Consider the following 19541-nt stretch of genomic DNA (forward strand, 5'->3'; position numbering starts at 1 on the left):
TATAGGCTAGTGGGGATGCACTTGAAATCCTGCGTACTGACCGCTCAGTCTACCAGTCTGTTCACTGTACCCAGAACATGGGGACCGTGCTTTACAAAATGGGCTGAGAAGAGCTGTGTTGGGGCCGGGGTTACCTGGTACCATCTGATGCATCTTCCTGGACTGTTTGTTTTACTTGGAAGTGATTTACAACATTATGCTTTGTAGTAAACTAAACACAAATTATTTATGGAATCAAACGAAGAATTTGTCTGAATTTTAAAATCCAGGTGCTTTGGTCACCACCACAAGGAGCGCCATGGAAGATTATACAGTTGGGTTGCCCCTGTGTTTTCTAGGTGGGGAAACTGATGCAGAGAGTGGCAGGATCTGGTCTCTCCATCCCAGTTAGGGTCCTCTCCAGCTCACACAATGAGCCTCCTGTCATCACACAGGACTCTCAGGTGCCCCTCTCAAGATCCCTGGCCTCAGGAGAAACAGCAGGTGGCTTCCTCTCCTTCCCCTGTGGGAGTGAGGCTGAGGCCCAGTGGCCAAGGCCAAGAGGAAAGTCTTGGGCCTTAAGCCACACTCTTTTAATTCCTAACATTGCCCAGACCCTGGACCACCCTGTCTGCCCATCAGCACACCCCTTCTCAACCACCCCTCTATCTGGACATAATTACAGTAATTATACTGGGATATCTTTACCCACCTATATATGACCAGCATAGGTAACTACTTCTGAGCATAATTACTGGAGATGTTTACAGACCCACAATCACAGAAGAGTAAATGATAGCTTCCTTTCCTCCCAGTAGTATGCCAATGTTAGGACTCTGTCTGGTCCAATTAGCCAAATCCCAGCACTGAGCGGGGTGGGAAAGACTTCACACTCTCCCACTGAGCATAGAGCAGGAAGAGGCCTCTGACAAAGCAGAATCCCAGCCAGGGTTTTCCAGGACACCAAGAAGTCTGCAGAGGGATAAGCTAACATCTACTGGGCACCTACAGAGCGTCAGGCACTCAGGGGAGGCCAGCAAACACCTGTGAACAATTGTGCAAGCTGGTATCTCACTCTCCGCCTTTGGGGCCCTTTTGAAGAGGGCTCGTGTCCAGTGTCACCCATAAACAGGCCATGAAGCTTGGTAGGGGCCTTTCCATTGTGCTAACCCGGCAAGGTCAGACTCCCAGTCCACAGCAGGCCAGCTCTAGGCTTCTTTCTTATCTCCTGTGCTCACTTCTTCCTCTTCCTGGGCAGCCACTGCCACCACCCCTGCTGGCCTCCGGTCCCCTCCCACCCTCATCAGTTCCCCAGCGTTGACTGCTGCCTCCTCCTGCCCCCTGGGCCCCTTCTTCCGGTCCCTGTTGGGTTGTTGGGTGTTATCTCTCCAGAAGGGCGGGGAGTTGGGGTGGGGGAGGGTGGAGCATAGCGCTAAGGTCGTTCCAGGCACCCGGGGTCTCCGACAGGCCCCCACGCCCACCCTACCAGGGGCGCCGCAGGGAGGGAGCTCGGCCTTGGGGTGGGCCGACTTTGGGCTTCCACCTTCCCGCACACACAAAGGCTGCCCCCGGCGTGCACGGGGGAGCGCTCCTGCACATAGACACAACTGCACAAAGACGTGTACACCGTTCCATCACACAAACACACTCCTTAATCGGCCGGCGCACACGGTCGTGCACACGCACCGGCACACTAGCGTGTCTACACGCGCACGTATAGACACCCCAGCGTGCGCCCTCACGTACACCACACACACACACACACACACACACACACACACACAGCTGGGCGCACGGACCCCCAATGCCGACCTCGGGGCCCTGACGCGCCAGCCGCCCTGCCCTGGCGCGCGACGCAGGCACACGCAGACACACGCGCAGGCACACGCACCCTCCCGCACTGTTCCACGCCCCTGGCCGCGGCCCGGGCGCTGTGCGGCGCGGCGGGCGGGCCCGGGGCGGGGGCGGCGGCGGCCGGGAGAGCGGAGGAGGCGGAGCAGGGAGCCGGGAGCCGGCTGGCCCGCGCTCCTCCTGCCGGCCGGGGATTTTCCAGCCTGGGCGCTGTCGCCTCGGACCTCCTGCAGCCGCGGCGGACCATGGGCGACAAAGGGACGCGGTGAGTGCGGGCGGCGGCCCGGCCCGGTGCGCGTGGGGGGCGACCTGGGCGAGGGCACGGGCGGGGGTTCCTGTGGGTCACCCCGGGGAGCGCTGACGCCTGGCCCCGCGGCAGGCAGCTCTCCCGTGCCCGAGGTCTCCTGTGCGGTCGCTGGCGGGGCGGTGGGGCGGTGGGGCGGTGGGGCGGTGGGGCCGTGGGGCCGTGGGCGGGGGTACCGAGAGGCGAGGACCCGGGGCCGCCCTGTCTGGCTCGCGGCTTCTCGCCACGGACACACACTCACACACACTCACTCGCTGCCGACACCCAGCAGTGGCCAGCAGACGCAGAGACACAAGGGGGCAGGTTGGCACACAATGGCACACGCGCTCACATGGACACACGGACACACTCACCCGCGGGCACACTCGCGCAGGCACACACACTGACATTCACTGCCACACACCGATCGCGTACAGTGACACACTGTCACGCTCACTGGTACCCACTTGTGAACACATTCTTACTGACAGTCAGGTTGGCACATACAGGTCACGCTCCAACACATATCAATTCTACGCCTTCATCCTGGCACACGCATGTTGGCCTACACTGATACACGCATACACTGTCCCTTGCACTCACTATAATGACCACTCTCACTGAGGCGCACCCTCACGGACACGGACACTTGTGCTGGCACATGTCTCCCCAACACAGTGTTTGCAAGACCACCCCAGCACTGACCCCCACAGAGACGTCAGGCTAATGCCTCCACAGAGTGGTACCCCAGGGTCACAAGCCAGCAGGCCCTGGGGCTGCTGACACACACACTCCAGTCCCCACGTGGCAAGAAGTGGCACACACACATCACACGGGGTGGCAGGCCCCCCGGAGCCTGGGAAAAATGCATCCTGTCCACTCTGTTTCCTTTCCCTCTGACCTCTGGAGGCCTGGGGTGGCTGGCCAGGATCTCTTTCAGGCTGGGGTGGGAAGAGGGGTTCCTATCTTTGTAGGAGCTTGCCCTGGCTCAGAAAGGGAGAGGCTTTGCCTCTGAAATGGAAAACTGGGACCAAAAGGGGGAGGAGGCTGGGGTAGGGCAGCCCCTCTAGACCAAGACCAGCCCTGATCAGGCACCCAGGTTTGTCACCCCATCTATATCCCTTCACTCTGTCCACTCCCTTAAGTGCTAGTAGAAGCTTCTCCCTCATCTCCCCCCCCTTACCCCTCTTACACCCCCCTTTTTCATCTTTTTCTTTCTTTACCTTCTATCCTTGTACCCCACTTCTCCCTCTTCTCTTCCCTCTCTCCGCCCCCCCCCCCCCGGTCTCCTTGCCTTCAATAATCATTTATTGAGTGTCTGCCGTGTACTAGGCATAGTGCGGGGATCAAAGATGTGCACGACCTATTCCTACCCCAAAGGAGCAAATAGATTAGGAAGAAATGACCCCAGTGGTCATCACGTTTTGTTACCGCGACCAAGCAATTTCACACTGACTTTTATCTGGCCCTCTTTCTCGACGGCATGAGAAAGATCCTCCAGGGATTATTTCCACGTTTCAGAAGAAGAAACTGAGGCTTGGAAGTAATTTAGAAACTGCTTCCTAGCCATCCTCCTGACGGCTCTACAAAGAGGTTAATTTTCTTCTTCCTGTTTTCCAGAAGAGGAACCAGAGTGTTAGAGGTTACCTGACTTGCTTAAGGCCGAGAGGCACCGGAAGCAGGGCAGAGGCTGGAGTCTACTTGGTCCATTTCTCTGTGGCCTGCCCTTGGGCCTTGCCAAGCCCTTCATGGGGTAAAGGCCAGAGTGGGGTGCCCTGCTGTATGTATGGAGGCCCAGGCTGGTGGGGGAGGCTGCAGGAGATAGAGAGGTGTCTGCATTCACCTTGATGACTAGTCCTCATTGCAGCTGGCTGGCCGGCACTGTGGCCCAGGTCTCTGTCCTCGGCAGGAGGATGTGTGCCTCTGTCTTCTGTGTCCACGTCCCCCAAAGCCAAGATCTTCCTCACCATTGAGGTTAGACTTTTCTCCCCGTGAGGGTTAGCAGCCCTGGGTCTTCTCCTTTATTCCTTGTATGCTGCTTCGCCATCAGGGTGACTCAGCCCCTCTTGGGCCCTGGTTTGCCTCTCTGTGATTAGAGGAGGAGTGTCATTGCTCCCCTGCTGGCGTAGGTTGTCAGCGGGATGGGGACACCAGGAGCAGCCAGGTACCTGTTGGAGACCTTATCTTTGGGGTCAGGACCTTTTCCATGACTCCCTCTGCTTGCCTCTAACTCATTGGGGGACCTCGGGCAATTGTCTTCACCCTTCTGGACCTTAGTTTTCCTATCTGTAAATTGGAGCTGTCAATACTAAAAAAACTGTCAAGGCTCTTTTGAGTTTATGGAATTTGCTGGGCAGGGGAAGAGGTGCTGCCTGAAGCCTGGAGTCCAGGCTTGGCTAAACTCCACTCAGTGAATGGTGGCCCTGCTCCCTCCACCCCCTCCGCCCTCTCCCCCTCTCCCCAGTAGCCCCAGTAAGCCTCCCTCCCGCTTTCAGACAGGTTTCTTGAGTCATTTGGAAGAGAAGGGCAAACTCAGTAATGGGCTGTGCCTTGCCTTGTTCCATAGGCCATGGGCTTTTACTTTGTCTCTGACCTAGAAGAAGAAATTGCAAATACCCAGGACTCTATCTAGATCAGGAGTCATGGCACCCATCTCTGTATCTGGGCTCACTCCCCATATGAAAGTGACAAAATTAGTCAGAAACTGTCACTGCCCCCTAGGAACTCCCAGGGTCAAGGAGACTCTCATCTGCCTGATGAGATGGGGTTAGTTACAAGGCAGATGTATGATGACTGCTCCAACAAGGTGCTCTGGGAGCAATCGTACATCCATTCAGCAAATGTTGACTGAGTGTCAGGGGCTGGGGCTTCAGACAGAAATGGCCCCACTCTGTCCCCAAGGGACGTAGAGCAGAGCAGGTGATTATAACGCAGGGTGACATGTGCTGTGGCAGGCCTAAGGAGGAGTCCCCACGCCAGTCCCAGCAGGGGGCATGGTGAGGGAAGCTTTCCCAGGAACCAGGTGGCTTTGGAGCTACTGAACTTCACCTGGAAGGCCGAGGAGGCCCAGGTGGTGGCACTGGGGATGTCATTCCTGGCTGAGGGCAGAATGTGCGAAGCCTGGGAGGCATGAAGCAACGTGTACAGCCTGCGGGTTGGGCTGGCGATGATGGGTGAGCCTTAGAGATAAACACTGACTAGTCAGCCACAGCCTTGAATGTCAAGCTAAGGAGAGAGGATTTTGTCCTGAAGCGCGTGGTGATTCAGAGGGGGTTGTGAGGGGAGGGATGCGAGCAGATTTCCCTTCCAGAGGGATGTGGCAGGGGGTGGATGGCAGAAACAGGGAAACCCATGAGGAGGCTGAGGAGGAGCCTGGAAGAGGGAGGGATCTGAGCTAAGGTTGTGGAGAGGAAGCAGCTGAGAAATATGAATAAAGAGGTGGTGTCCATTAGCCTGACTGCTTGGGTGTCTGATATGTCAGGAGACCTACATGCACGGTCTCATTTGGATCTCCCAGGGTTCCTGCTGCTGTAGGGACTGTTATTCCCTTTCACAGATGAGGAAAGAGACTAGGATGGATTAAGTAATCTGTCCCTTGCCATGCAGCCGACAAGCTTCTGAACCCAGCCCTGTCTGTTCGCAGAGCCCTCTGCTGCATCGTGCTTTCACGCGGGGCGGGGGGGGGGGGGGGAGAGGGCTTGTCTGGCCCACGGTTGGCCTCCCCGCCTCCCTGGCAGCTCCATTCTCAAGTCGTGCATCCCTTCTGGTTCTTGCTGTTTCTCCTAACTCAACTGGCAACAGGATCAATCAGAGTTGGGCAACAGGTGGGACTTCCTGAGACACAATGCGATGGAATGGAATTCTCTTTCCTACAGATGTTTATGAAGTTTTCTTCGCTGGAAGGGGAGGAGGGTGGGTGTGATGGGGACACGTAATCACCAGCTCTCTGAACCTTGGCTGTCATCTCTCTTGGCGGTTAAGCTCTGTGTGACCTATCTTGGCTGGAAGATGGGGAAGTCCTGTGGCTTTGGCCAGGGATGCTTCTGGGGCTGCTGGGAGTGGGAGGGTTGAGCCTGACTTACCATCTCTGGGCCCTGATTCTAGGCTGGCTTCTGGGCTTCTCCACGGCTCTCCTCCGTCCAAGTTTGGGCATCCTTGCCCGAGGCTGAAGCTTTCCATTGCCATTGGTTCAGGGGGCTTATTACCCCTCAGGGCTGTGACAGTGGAAAAACAGCAGGCAGCGGGGTGGGGGGGTGGGGGGGGTGGAGGGGGTGGAGGAGCGTCAACACAACCCAAGTGGCCCCCTGGCCTCAGCCAAGCCATCTTCTGCTGCTTTTGCAGTGACCTTGCTGGGCCATCTATCACTCTGAGGCCTGCAGGGAGGGGGCAGCTTGGCAGGGAGCCAGACTGGAAGTTGAGGAAGACACCTTCTGCATGGATGGGTCAGGCTCCTGGGGTAGGGTCAGTCTCCTGGAGGAAGGAGCTGGGGATTTGAAAGTCTTGGGTTTAGAAGTGGTGCAGGGAAGACGTATGGTGTGTGAAGAGAGGAGAATTAGGGATAGCTAGGGCCTTGGAGAGCACTGATGTCTGAGGGGGGAGAGGGGACGGACCTTGGGAGAGACTCGTGGGAGTTGGCTAGAAGGCAGTGGCTGGTGACTTGGGGACAGGGCTTTGGATGGGGTGAGGGCAAAGCTGGGCCACAGGGGCACAGGGGCAGAGCAGAGGGGAGGACTCTGCTATTCCTCATGCTTGGAGCTGGGGTGGGCCTCTTGGAGGAAAGCCCTGGGCCCCGGGTGGTGGGAACCAGAGGTGTGGGAACCTGGGGGCTCAGGCTCAGCTGGGAGTGGGAGGGACATTGCAGAAATGTGAGCTGGTCACAGGGGAAGCTGTCCGTGCTGGCTCCTGGCATCTGATTCGGGCTGGGGGACTTGGGGAAGCCTTCCCGGAGGAAGTGCACTCTGAGCAGGTCCTGGGGCATGGGGAAGGCCAGGCGATCTAGACAGAAAGTGCAGACCATGGGTGCAGGTGCAGTAGTGTATGGGGGTCACTGGGGTCTTGGCAGCCCTGGTGAGTAGGCCTTGGGTGCTAGGGTGGGTGAGTTTCTTGGCACTCTCTCACACATTTATTCATACCCCAGGTGTTTTTATTCCCCAGTTGGTGAGCTCCTTGTGGTTTGGGGCTATTTCTATTTTCTGTTTGCTGGCCCATTTTCCACCCCTGAATCTGATTCATTGGAGATGCCTGGCAAGGATTTGTTGACTGGACTGAACTCCTTCCTCCCTTCTTGCCTCTACTCTCAGCCCAGGGGCATCCTAAGGGCTAATATTAAGTCTTTTCCATTAGAGAATTCTAAGGATGAAAGCCATGTTTCCCACATTAGACTAGGTTGGGAGGGTGGGGGAGGAACAGTTTCCTCCATCCGATTGTGAAGTCCTTAGGGAAGGGGATGTACCATCGCTATCAGAATGGGGTTCCTGGGAGTGAAGCCGGTTTCTCCTCCATCAGACAGGCTTCTGCAGGAGGAAGCCCTGTCTCCCACAGAGGATGGGGCGTGTCTCCAGTGTGAGCCTTGGGATTAGAATAGATATTATCTCTGATAGTTTCAGGCACCCTCTCTCTTTCCTGTGTGCAGGATTCGTCCTGCCCCAGGAATGGCTTGAGTCCTAGTAGGGGGGTGTACAACAGTAGGGGGGTGGGGCAGGACAGGGTGGCTGCTTTTGAGAGGGGAACAAAGGAGTCTGTTGTCCCAGCCCCCTCCCTCCCTCCCCAAGGGGCCCTGGCAGGGTCATCTCTCTGGAGACGTCTCCTCCTTTCTGGGACTGGCCCATCTTTAGCCCACTTTAGAGGAACTGCTTGTTCCTTCCCAGGAGACCTGGTGCCAGATGAGGCCAGGCTCCAGGGACTGGACCAGACAGGTCCTGGTGTTCTGTGTGACTGAAGTCACGACAGCGACTGAGTCTCTGCCTAGGGCTGGGCTGGGCCTGGCAGCTGATTCCAAGGGAGCCCCTCATACCTGGAGAGGGATCTGTCTGTTGGTCTAAAGAGCGTGGAGCAAGGTGGGGTGCTGTAGCTGATGTCAGGCCAGCAGGAGACACGCTCCTCACTCGGGTCTGAGCGTTCAGTCGCGGGACAGGGTGCAGCCTCTCTCCGGAGCGTACGCAGAGGTCCAGAAACTGAACGGATACAGACCTGGTTGAGACTGAAGATCTCTCCCATAGTGGCCATGGGCCTCTGGCCCCACAGCGGGTCCTCCTGATTGTTTTCCACCTTTACCCCCCCCCCCCTGCTTCCAGTACCATTAGTGGGCAGGCACGGGGTGGGGGCAGGAGTGGGGAGTGGACAGCTGGGATGCACCATCTCAGGAGGGTCCCAGAGGTATGCTCTAATGCTTAATCATTGCTGTGTGACCTTGGGCACTACGTTCACCCTCTCTGGATCTTGATATCCCTTGGAAGTCAAATCAGCCATGATGGGCAAGGAGGTAACTCTCCTTGAGTTACTCCTTTCCTGTGTTCTGCTAGTGAGTGTAGGGGTGACCTTTCTTCCAGGGGGTGCCAGAAGTGGGGGATTGGGCAAAGCTCACGCCTCTGTCATAGGCCAGTGAGACTGAGACTTCTGGGGAGTTGGGCCTGGGTGGCTGCGGGTAGTGCCTTCAGCCTGATTAGCATAGATTGATTAGCATAATAGTGGGTAGCCTTTAGGAAGAACCAGGGTTCCTGGGTTCAAGTGCCCGCCCCCGCCGGCCACTTACTAGCTCTGTGGCTTCCCCTATTATTTAACCCTTTCTTTGCTGTAGCAGAATGGGGTGCTCTGCACAATGGGGTGGTGATAGTGCCTGCACCAGGTTGTCTGGTGGATTAAATGAATTAAAATAGGTAAAGCTCAGAGAGAAGTCTCCTGATGCAAGGGCAGTGTTATTTGAGGTTAGCTCTTAGCTGACCTCTCACCGGGTCTGCCTCCCGGGCTGTGAACTCCCCTAGGGAGGGACCCCGTTTGACTCACGCTGGAGGCCTCGAAGGTCTCAGCACAAGCCTGTTTTGTCATTGGCCCTTAGTACACAGGTGGTGACCTGACCCAACACAGTGCCCTTCCTATCTGTCCTTCAAGGCCTGGATCATATATGGCCTCCTCCTTCAGGAAGTCCTCACCGATTTCCAAGTGCCTTGTGACTTTTTTTTTTTTTTTTTTTTTTTGCCATTCTCTCTCTCTCTCATTCTTGGCATTGATCCCCTCCCTCCCACCACCCATGGGTCCTGTTTATTTACACACTTATGATGTCCTCTGTGTGAGACCAAGGACACCTGCCCTGTGTCTGTTGTCCCTGTTCCTGTGCAGACCTGGCATGGCACCGAGCTCCATAAATATTTGCTCAGTGAAGGAGGCCGAATGTAGGTATTTCACTGGGAAAAGATATACTTGGGGGTGGGGGTGGGCAATGTGGTTGATGAGGACAATGGGACATCTTTGCTGGTTTTGAAATGTCTAGAAGTGGCTTTGTGTGTTTGTGACCCAAAGGGCGGAGGTCAATGGATGAGCAGCTTTACCTTGCTAGGTGAATGTGCTTTCTGGTAACCAGAGCTATCTGGCACGGGGATCGGTGGCTCATTCCAGCCTTCCTGCTGTTGCTTCTGCTGCTTTCCCCATTTAGAATGCCATCCTCGCTTCTCACGGCTTGTCCAAATCCTGCTTCCTCAATAAGTGCCCTGGCCATGAAGCCATCCCTTCCTGGCCCCCAGAGTGTGGCATCCATTCACCATTCCCCTCCTCAGACATTTCCTGAGCCTTCCTGGGTCTGGACTGTGGCATGGGTGAGTACGGAGTCTCTCTTTAGGATGGACATCTAGATCTAGCTACAGGATATCCAGTGTGGTTTGACCTGGCCTGAGGCAGGGACCATGGCTTCTGATGACCCACCAGCGATCAAGGAGCTCTTTATGCAGCTGGAGAGATCTACCCATTGGCTTCCCACTGGGCAAGTACTCAGAACCCACCTAATTACTGGGGACAAGCTTCTGGGCACTGGATCCAGCAGGCTGTGGTCATAATCAGCTAATTAAACCACCCAAGAATTGCTCGTTGGCCCTGAGGAGGGGAAGGAAGGAAAGGGGGGTGGTGAGGCTCAGAAGAGCGTGAGAAGGCGAGGGATGCTGTGAAGGAGGCTTCAGACACTGGGCCTGCAAGGAGAGCTGCGAAAAGAAAGCAGGAGGTGGGGAGAGAGGGTGGGGGAACAGGGAGAGAGGCAGACACACAGACAGATGAGAGAGAGTGCTATCTGGGGACAGCACCCAAGTGAGATAAATCAAGGACAGGGGCTCTGACCTTGGATACAGGGACCCCACTTCTTCACCATCCCTCCGATACCATGGATAAGCTGCTTTTCCTCTTTGGGCCTCAGTTTCTCCATGTGTCAAGCAGGAAGGAGAAAGGGCTTTGGCCTAGGAGGTCTGTAGGGTGCTTTCCTTCTCGGTTCTGCAGCTAGAACAGGAGAGAGCATAGAGGGCAGGCTGTGTTCTGTGCTTGATAGCTTGGCCGCTTGCAGCCCTGTCTTCTAGAAGGGGCAGGCAGTGTGTGGGTGTCATCCAGCCTGAGACTGAGTGCCTGTAGCTTCATCAGGATGGAAGACTATTGGCAACAGGAAAGCCCTCGGCCTCTGTCATGCTCTTGTCCCTGTCCTTATGACTGTCCTGTGGTTCCCAAACTAGTGTCCTCAGCAAGTGACCAGTGAAGGCCGCACAGTGTCTCTCAACAGCCTAGGCCTTTCCCAAATAGCATCCCCCAAAGGTAGAGCCATGGGGTCGAGTCACACAGACTCGGCTTTGCTGTCCAGCAATATCGCACGCTAGCTCTGTGACTGTGGGTAAGGGTCTTAAACTCTCTGGGCTTCAGTGTTCTCTTTTGTGAAATAGGTGTGATAATATCACCTATTGCATGTGGTTGCCGTGGCTGAGAGGGTCAGGATTCGATGAAGTCGTTGCTATCCTTCAAAACCAGGAGTGGATCTCTGCTGCTCTCTGTGCTCCCCTCTCTCCCGCATCCCCTCCCTTCTCCTGTCCTGAACAGCGCTGTGCACACAGCTGACTATGTGGAGGTGGGGGGTTGCACTGGGCCCGAAAAGAAGTTCAGATGACTTCACGAAAGGGAAGTGAGATTGCCCAGGGCCAGGGAGGGGCAGAGCAGCGTGGTGCTGGGGCAGCCTGAGCGTCCCCACCTTTTGGCCCCTCGCTCTTACAGATTCTGTAGGAGGAAGCAGGGAGAATTTGGGGGACAGGAAGCCGGGGGCAGGGGTGGGCCTCGTGGAGAGCCCCAGGCCTCTCTCCCTTACCCCATGCGCCCAGGTGCAGCTGTGGAGTCTAGAGCCAGGTTTTCTAGCAGGGAAGCCAGCAGGCCACTGTTTCACACATTCAGACAACAACACCCCTAGCGGGGGTGCCTGCTTGGAGCTGAGGCGCTTGGAAAGCAGCGCCTGCCTAGGAGGTCTGCTGAGGTCTGGAGGAGAGACAGCAAAGGAGGGAAGAAAGCCGCCTCCCCCTCCCCCAGCCTCTCCCTGCAACGCTGGGCTATGACAGACAAGCTAGGGCCTCTGACTCCAAGGAAGCTGGTTACATAACACAGCCCAACTCCCCGCTTCCTTCTTTCATTCCTCCCCAGAGGGGCCCAGGAGGAGGCAGGCGCTGCTTTGCTCAGGATTCCTGGGCCTGAGAGGTCAATGTGACCATCCCCTGCCTGGCTGGGTGGTACGTGCCTGCCCACACCATTTCGGGAGGAGGGCTGTGTGTTCGGCCTTAGTGTGGGCCATGGCCACGGAGGTTGGCTCTGTGTATCACCACCGCCCCCCCCCACCACATTCCTGGGAGCAAAGCCACAAAGGGGAGAAGCCTCATTAGAGGAATAGGCCGTGTCCTGAGATAATTTGCGTGTGAAGTGCCCCCAGAGGGGACCTGGCCTCTCTGCAGCCAGAAGAACGAATAGCATTTTTCGGTCTGCTCCACTGGGTTCCACAGACATTTCTTGAGCACTCGACCTCCACTCAAGGCATGTCCCCAAGCCACCTGGCCCACCCCGGTGGCCTGCCTGCGTCTCCTGGTGGGAGGCTGATTTAGGGAGCAGCTCTGCTCCTGTCTCCCACCTAAGACCCTTTCTCAGAGGCTGGGGCCTAGCCCTCCTGGGTTTGGGGTGGCAGGGAACTTCATGATAGAGAACACCGTGGGGGTTCCTCTGGGCTGGGCCTTTTCAGGCTTGGCTTATTTCTTTTAACCCCCTCCCCCCCCCCCCCCCCCCCCCCCCCCCCCGCCTTCCAAGGAGGTACCTGTGGACAAATTCTGAGTATCTGCCACATCGCAGGCCCTGAGCCGGGTACCAGAGGCGTGAGGATGAAACATGCAAGTCTCAGCACTGGTGCAGCTCCTGTCTTCTAGGGGAGAGGAAATAGATCATCACAGCACACTGTAAGAAGGGGGTGACGTGGATTAGTTTCTATCAGGGGCAGAGCGACCCCGGTGGTTAAGGGTCAGAGGCAGCTCCTCGGAAGGGGGGCACTGGAGCAGGCTTTGGATGGTGAGGTGGAGGTGAGCCAGAGGCGTATCTGTGATGGCGGTGTTCAGCCAGGACTGACTTCCTTCGTCAGATACGTGAGAACCCTCTATGTACCAGGCACGGTGTCAGACACTCACTTCCTCTGCTGTCGGTTAGGGGTGTCCTGGGGCTGCAGACTGCTTGAGGACACAAAATCTCGGGTGAAAGTCCACCTTCTGTTACATGGCATCACTGTGAGTGGGCCTGGACAGAAGAAACGGGACGGACATAGGAGGAGACACCAGGTCCAGCCACGAGGGTCTGCCCAGGTCTCTTCTGGCGGAGGGCCACTGGAGCAAAGGCTTTCCTCCGGTGGAGGAAACCCAGCAGAGAGGGTCTGATGACTTCCCAGATAAGCGGTGGCCGTGAAATAGGAAACCGTGTCGTCTGAGAAACAGCTCTAGGCTCTGGGGCTGTGGGGTGGCGGGGGAGGTGGGGACACCTCTGAGCTCTGAGTGACTGTTTCTGAGTCTCTGAGTGCTGTTTCTGGGAACACAGAGGCCAGAGGCCCAGTGGCCGCCTGGTGGAGAGAAGCAGTGGGCTGGGGGTTCTCACCTCCCCTCTACCAATAGCTTTGGGTCTCACCTCTCCTCTACCAAGAGCTTTGTGAAAAGCTACCAATAGCTTTTCAGCCTCTGGGCATAAAGTTTCCATTCTTTCTCTGTTGTATCTGTGCTAATGAAAGCAGCTAGCACATTAGCAGGATGATTTTATTATGGGTCTTTATTGCCCCAGGGCTGTGGAAGAAACCTGGAAGCATTTTTAAGCTCAGTAATGAGAACTTTTTCTTTGCAAGGGATTTTTTTTTTTAATATCCTAAAAATGACAAAGATGATCACATGGCATAATGGAGTGGTTAATATGCACATATTCATTTCTCATTTAGAGGGCTGACTTCAGCAGCAAGGCACTCAGTATGCACACTTGAAACAATCTGGTCATCTCTGATGGTCACTATTTTGCAGTCAGTTTTGCCCTCCTGCTCCCCCAGAAGAGGTAAAGTTTTTTGGTAAGGAAAACTTTCAGGGGCGCCTGGGTGGCTCAGTCGGTTAAGCGTCTGACTCCTGGTTTTGGGGCAGGTCATGATCTCACACTTCGTGGGATCGAGCCCCATGTCCGGACTCTGCCCTGGGAGTGTGGAACCTGCTTGGAATTCTCTCCCTCTCTCTCTGCCCCTTCCCTGCTTGAGCGCTCTCTCTCTCTCTCTCTCTCTCTCTCTCTCTCTCTCTCTCTCAAAATAAACATCAAAAATAAATAAAAATAAAAAAAGAACTTTCAAACAAAGAACCATGACTCAGTCTCTGATTGAGTCCTGTCCCAGGCCACACAGCAACCTGGCTCCCTCAAGCCTCAGTTTCTGTTGGAGTGTTTGGGGACAGGGGTGTGCCAAGCTCCATGGAGAAGAGAAACACCAATCCTAACCTTCAGGACACCCAACCAGATGCTGACGGATACGTGCCCCTATCACTAAAGTGCCTTTCTTCTCCCCATTCCACTGCCACTGGCCCAGGCCAAGCCCCCCTTCTGGCCTGGACTGTTACACTAGTCTTCTGACTGCTGTCCCTTTGCTCAGTCTAGACGCCCCCCAAACCCTCCTCTTATTCTGAAATTCATATCTGACTCTGTTTCCCCCCCCTCCACCCCCCGGCTTAAAAACTGGCCAGTTTTGGGGTGCTCAGTCAGTTAAACATCCGACTTCAGCTCAGGTCATGATCTCAAAGCTTGTTAGTTTGAGCCCCACATCGGGCTCTCCGCTCTCAGCGCAGAGCCTCCTTCGGATCCTCTGTCTCCCTCTCTATCTGCCCTTTTCCTGCTCACACACACACTCTCTCTCTCAAAAATAAATAAACATAAAAAAACAACAACTGGGGAGCACCTGGGTGGCTCAGTCAGTTAAGGGTCCAACTTTTGATTTCGGCTTAGGTCATGATCTCAGGTTTGTGAGTTCGAGCCCCACGCCAGGCTCCCCACTGGCAGTGCAGAGCCTGCTTAAGACTCTGTCTCCCTCTCTCTGCCCCTCTCCTGCTCGCTCTCTACCTCTCTTTCTCAAAATAAATAAATAAAACAAACATTAAAAAAAAAAAACCTGGGGGCGCCTGGGTGGCTCAGTCGGTTAAGCGTCCGACTTCGGCTCAGGTCACGATCTCGCGGTCCGTGAGTTCGAGCCCCGCGTCGGGCTCTGTGCTGACCGCTCAGAGCCTGGAGCCTGTTCCAGATTCTGTGTCTCCCTCTCTCTCTGCCCCTCCCCCATTCATGCTCTGTCTCTCTCTGTCTCAAAAATAAATAAACGTTAAAAAAAATTAAAAAAAAACAAACCTGGCTAGTTTCTCCCGATTTCCTGTAGGATAGTCCACATTCGTGGGGTGCAGGGTGGGGTGCATTGGGGGTCTTTCATGATCTATGCCAAACTTCCTTCCAGTGCTCCTGTCCCAGCTCTCCCCACCACAGCAAACACTCTGGCTGCACTGACTTTTTTTTGGATGTTCCTCCACAGTCTTCACACTTTATCCACACTGTGCCTTTGTTCGAGCTGGTCTCTGTCTGGAATACCTTCTTCCTCTGACGATATCTCCCTTATATTTTCAGGTTGAACCTAACCTCAGTGCAGTTCAGTTGATCTGTTGTACGGAGCACCTACTGCATGCTTAGGCACGACTCCTTCCCTTGACTTGGTGCTCCCTGCCCAGGCAATCAGTGCCCTCTTCCGTGCTCCCTTGCACCTTGTACGATTCCATGATGGCTCATTGCATCATCATGGTTAGCTGCTGACATGTCAGTTTTCCATGTTAGAGCGCAGACAAGTGTTTGGTACCTCTTGGACCCCCAGCTCCTGATAGGGCTGGCCCAGCCAGGTGAGGCCTAGGTTTGTAGAAGTGAATTAAAGCAAGAATACAAGCACCACATGCATATTTGCACACACACGCACGTCCATGTGTGTACGCACATGTGCACACACATACACACACTTGTGATACACGTGGCTGTTGTACTCAAATAAGTTAGGGCCAGAATTAGGTGGGGGTGTGAGTCACTTAAGATTCCCTGGAGGGAGGTGCCTGGGTGGCTCAGTCAGTTCAGCATCCGACTTCAGCTCAGGTATGATCTTGTGGTTCATGAGTTTGAGCCCCGCATTGGGCTCTGTGCTGACAGCTCAGAGGCTGGAGCCTGCTTCGGATTCTGTGTCTTCTCTCTCTGCCCCTCCCCTGCTCGTGTTCTTATCTCTCTCAAAAATAAATAAAAATATTTTTTAAAAAATTAAAAAAAAAAATTCCCTGGAGGAAGTGAGCCCTGAGCTGCTGACCCAAAAGAGAAGCACTCTTTCCCTCTTCTCACTTCCTTCCTGGCCCTGCTGCTGAAAGAAAACAGCTGACACTGGCTATGAAAAGGGAAATATATGTATTTTGAATTGGGGGTTGGGATCTCCTAGCCTGAAGGTGATTAAATCAGGCGCGTGCTTCCCTCCCTTCCTGCCCTGCCCTCCCTCCCCCTCTCCCTCCCTCCCCTTAGTCCCTCCCCTTCCTCCCTCCTTTCCTTTCCTGTCTCCTTTATCTCCTCCCTCCGGTCTCTCCCCCCCATTCCTCCCCTCTCTCCCCCCTTCCTCCCCTCCCTGCCTACTCCCTCCCCTCCCTCCCTCTCTCCCTCCCTTCCTTCCACACACATTTTCTGAGCCTCTAGGACATGCCAAATACTGGGGACTACAAAATTGATTAAATAAAACATATCTTTATATTTTTCTGTCTTCTTAATTAATGTTCATGCTGGAACAAACCTGCCCTTTCTTTTATCTGTCTCAATGGATCAGAGTTCAAGTCTTGGCATGTCACTGATAGCTCTGTAACCCTGGGCAAGTCAGGTCACTTTTCTGAGCCTCAGTTGTCTTATGTATACCATGGAGATGATAATACCTTCCTCCTAAGATTGCAGTTGATAATGTGCGTGAGGTGCTAAGCAGGTGCCTTTGATAGTTCCTCATTGAGTGAGAGCCACTCTCCAACTGGAAGCTTCCCGGGGGCAGTGACCACGTCCAGTGTGTCCTCAGTGGCCAGCACAGGGCCAGGCACACAGTAACAGTACATCAGCGTGATCTGTTATCCCAGTTTTCCTGGGACTGTCTCAGTCCCACATCTTGGGAAACTCCTTGGTCCTGGGTGAATGGGGACAGTGGGTCGCCCTACACTACGTTCTCCATGAGGGTTTGTAGAATGGATAGAGGAGTGAATGAATCATGAAGGAAGGACTGAGGTAGGACTAGGGCAGGCAAGAGCAAGCACTGGGCAGCTGGCTTGTCAGGTGAGAGGTGGTCCTGTGAAGGGACTAGAAGCCCTGGAAGGTGCAAGGTGGGAGGTGGGCATGGCGCCCTCTGCTGCGTGGCAGCATGAAGGAAGACACAGGTCCTGAGTCTGTGAGGCTATTGCTTTCAAGCAGGTCTCAGGCTTCCAGGGCCTATGCACTCTTCCTCTGACACAGCCAGAGAGGGGAAGGCAATCGCCGATCCGCTTTTGCTAGAAAGGCCTGTGAGAAGCCACCAGCTGCTCCTCTGCTTTGGAAGCAGGAGGCCTCATGTTCCTCACTCAGCCCACTGTGTTCCAGCCTGTCTGCCTTCTGAGCTAGCCACTCCAGACTGCGAAGATACTGCGCAGAGGTCTGGGCTGGGAGATGGGAGAGCAGGACTGCAGCCCCATTCTCAGGTCCTGGCCCAGAGACCGAGCTAGGCCTCAGTGCCCCACCTGTTCCCTGGGGATCGGCCCTTCCTGCCAGGGTGTCTGTGAGTTGTGACTTGTGGAAGGCCCCTTGGCACGTCTAGCACAGCATAGGTCCAGTGAATGCCATTTGTTGTCCCTTTTTGTAAGTGGGAACAATAAAACTGGCTCTGCATACCTCCCAGGGCTGATGTGGGGGCCAAATGGGATGTGGGATGCGGGAACACTTGATAATCAGTGTTGTATCCTTTGAATATTTGGGGATGGGGCTCTTGCCAAGGCTGTTCCTGCTGGCCTGGGCTTCCAGGCACAGGTGGGGGATGACCCTGCCCACCCAGGCATAGAAGATCCTCCTGGGGATGTGCTCCAGGATCACAAAGAAAGCCAGCGGTGCTATCTGTGTGAGCGTACGTACTCTGTGGGTTGGCCCTGTGCTCAGATGATCTCCGCTTCTTCTGAAACCATGGCAAGAGGGAGACAGACAGACAGACATGGCCCAATTGCAGGGAGGGTTTAGTAGCAGCAGGACGCGTGACAAGAAGAAGGAATGTCCTCCGGAGCCTCCTCTGTCTGCTGGGCTGGAGGCAGGGCCTTTGTGAAGGCGGGTGGTGTTCGGATCGCCTCTGGGCCCTTCCTCCAGCCCAGAGGCGGGTTCACCATGAGGCTGGTGCAGCTTCATCTTCGGGCCCTTTGTGCTCCAGGGCCCGTTCCAAGGCCTAGCGCTGTCCACGTGCTTGGACGCTTTGTGAAAGGCGCCAAAGGAAGACATTTTTGTACTCTTCTCCTTCTCCTTCTCCTTCTCCTTCTCCTTGTCCTTTTTTTAAGAGAACTTCCAAATTACATGAGCTCATCCAAGACTGGATCTGCCCCTGCTCAGGCCAAGTGGTCCTTTGTGCCAGGATGTGGGTGCCGCATCCCTACGTGTGCTCAGAGCAGTCTCACCCCACGCGTGTGGACCTGGTCATCAGTTAGAGTCCTCACTGCTGAGGCAGGACCTGAAAGTCTCCCAGGGGGGAGCTGGTTCTGGGACAGGCCCAGCTGCGGATCCTACTTGCTATGTAAAGAAGAGCCTGGAAAGGTCCTTCTGCCCTCAGTCTTCCTCATCTGCAACATGGACAGAATACCTACCTGAAAAGGCTGTGGAAAGGTTTAAACAATGTACCCCAGACGCTGGAGCTCAGTAAATGGTGGTGGAAGCTGGATGGAGATGGGCAGGGGTGCGGTGGGGAGGGTTGGGGCGCTGGGGGTGGGGTCGGGGGCATTGGGGTGGAGCCAGTCCACTGCCTGTCACATTCACATGCACCCTGCTGTGCCTCTTGCTGGGTGCTGGGGACACGAGCTGCTGGGGCGGGGTGGTGGTGGTCAGATGAGCTAAGACGTTGGAAAGTGTTTATAAGCTGTGAAATACAGTTCCCTGGGAAGGAACAGTTGTAAACTGAGTGGCCTTTTTGTGGGAGAGGTCAGAATGGAAGTCTGCTCCTGGGGGGGTGGGGGGGGTGGGGGGAGGGGGGTTGGGTGGGAGGTAACCAGCCTGACTGGTTTTGTTGGAAAGCTCTGCTGCCCTGGCAGGCAAACTGACCGTTCTGGCTTAGGAAGGAAACCCGGCCAGCAGGGTGCGCTGTTTCCCACGTCCTCCACCCTCGCGCCGAGGTGGGGAGAGGTGAAGGGAGCTTACTGGTGATTGCCTCGTCCCTCCCAACTTCGGTGCCCCCTTCAGAGAGGGAGGAGCAGCGGGGGGTGGGGAGAAAAGAACATAGGCTTTGGTGTAAGGCCAGGTTTCAAACACTACCACTACTGCTTATGTCTCTGTCCTTGCGACAGTTGTGTAATCTTGCCGCACCTCGGTTTTCTCATCTTTAAAATGGGTGTGATAATATTCTCTCCCCCTGCCCGGATTGTTGTAAGGCCTAAATGAGATAATGTAGGGCTTTGCACAGTGCCTGGCACATAGTATCGTGCTCAGTAAATACTGATTATCCCTCTCTCTTGCCCCATGACCCTCATCAACCTGTCTTGCATTCTATTCCTTTACCCATGTGTGCATACCCTCAGTTGGATTGGGCTCCCTGGGAGAGAAGGTCATGTTTTATTCACCCATCATTACACCCCCAGCCCTGACACAGTGTCTTCAAGACTCCTTGAACTGCTTGGCGACA

The 19541-nt window shown here is 55.2% G+C and overlaps 1 protein-coding gene across 6 annotated transcripts in view; it reads left to right on the forward strand.

Moving 5' to 3' along the window:
* Positions 1-1468: 1468 nt before the first annotated feature.
* Positions 1469-19541, forward strand: part of ARRB1 (arrestin beta 1) — a 76549-nt gene continuing 58476 nt past the window's right edge. For 2 of the 6 annotated variants that reach the window (XM_045483992.1, XM_045483998.1), the window contains exon 1: positions 1475-2095. Coding sequence is in view for 2 of the 6 variants with exons in the window: in XM_045483995.1 (XP_045339951.1) it covers positions 2076-2095 (20 nt within the window). In the remaining 4 variants the exon portion in view is untranslated. Of the gene's footprint in view, positions 2096-19541 lie in introns of all 6 variants that reach the window. The other 4 variants (XM_045483993.1, XM_045483991.1, XM_045483995.1 and 1 more) reach the window with 4 other exon arrangements.

Source organism: Leopardus geoffroyi, chromosome D1 (genome assembly GCF_018350155.1).
Source record: "Leopardus geoffroyi isolate Oge1 chromosome D1, O.geoffroyi_Oge1_pat1.0, whole genome shotgun sequence".
NCBI classification, from domain to species: Eukaryota; Metazoa; Chordata; class Mammalia; order Carnivora; family Felidae; genus Leopardus; species Leopardus geoffroyi.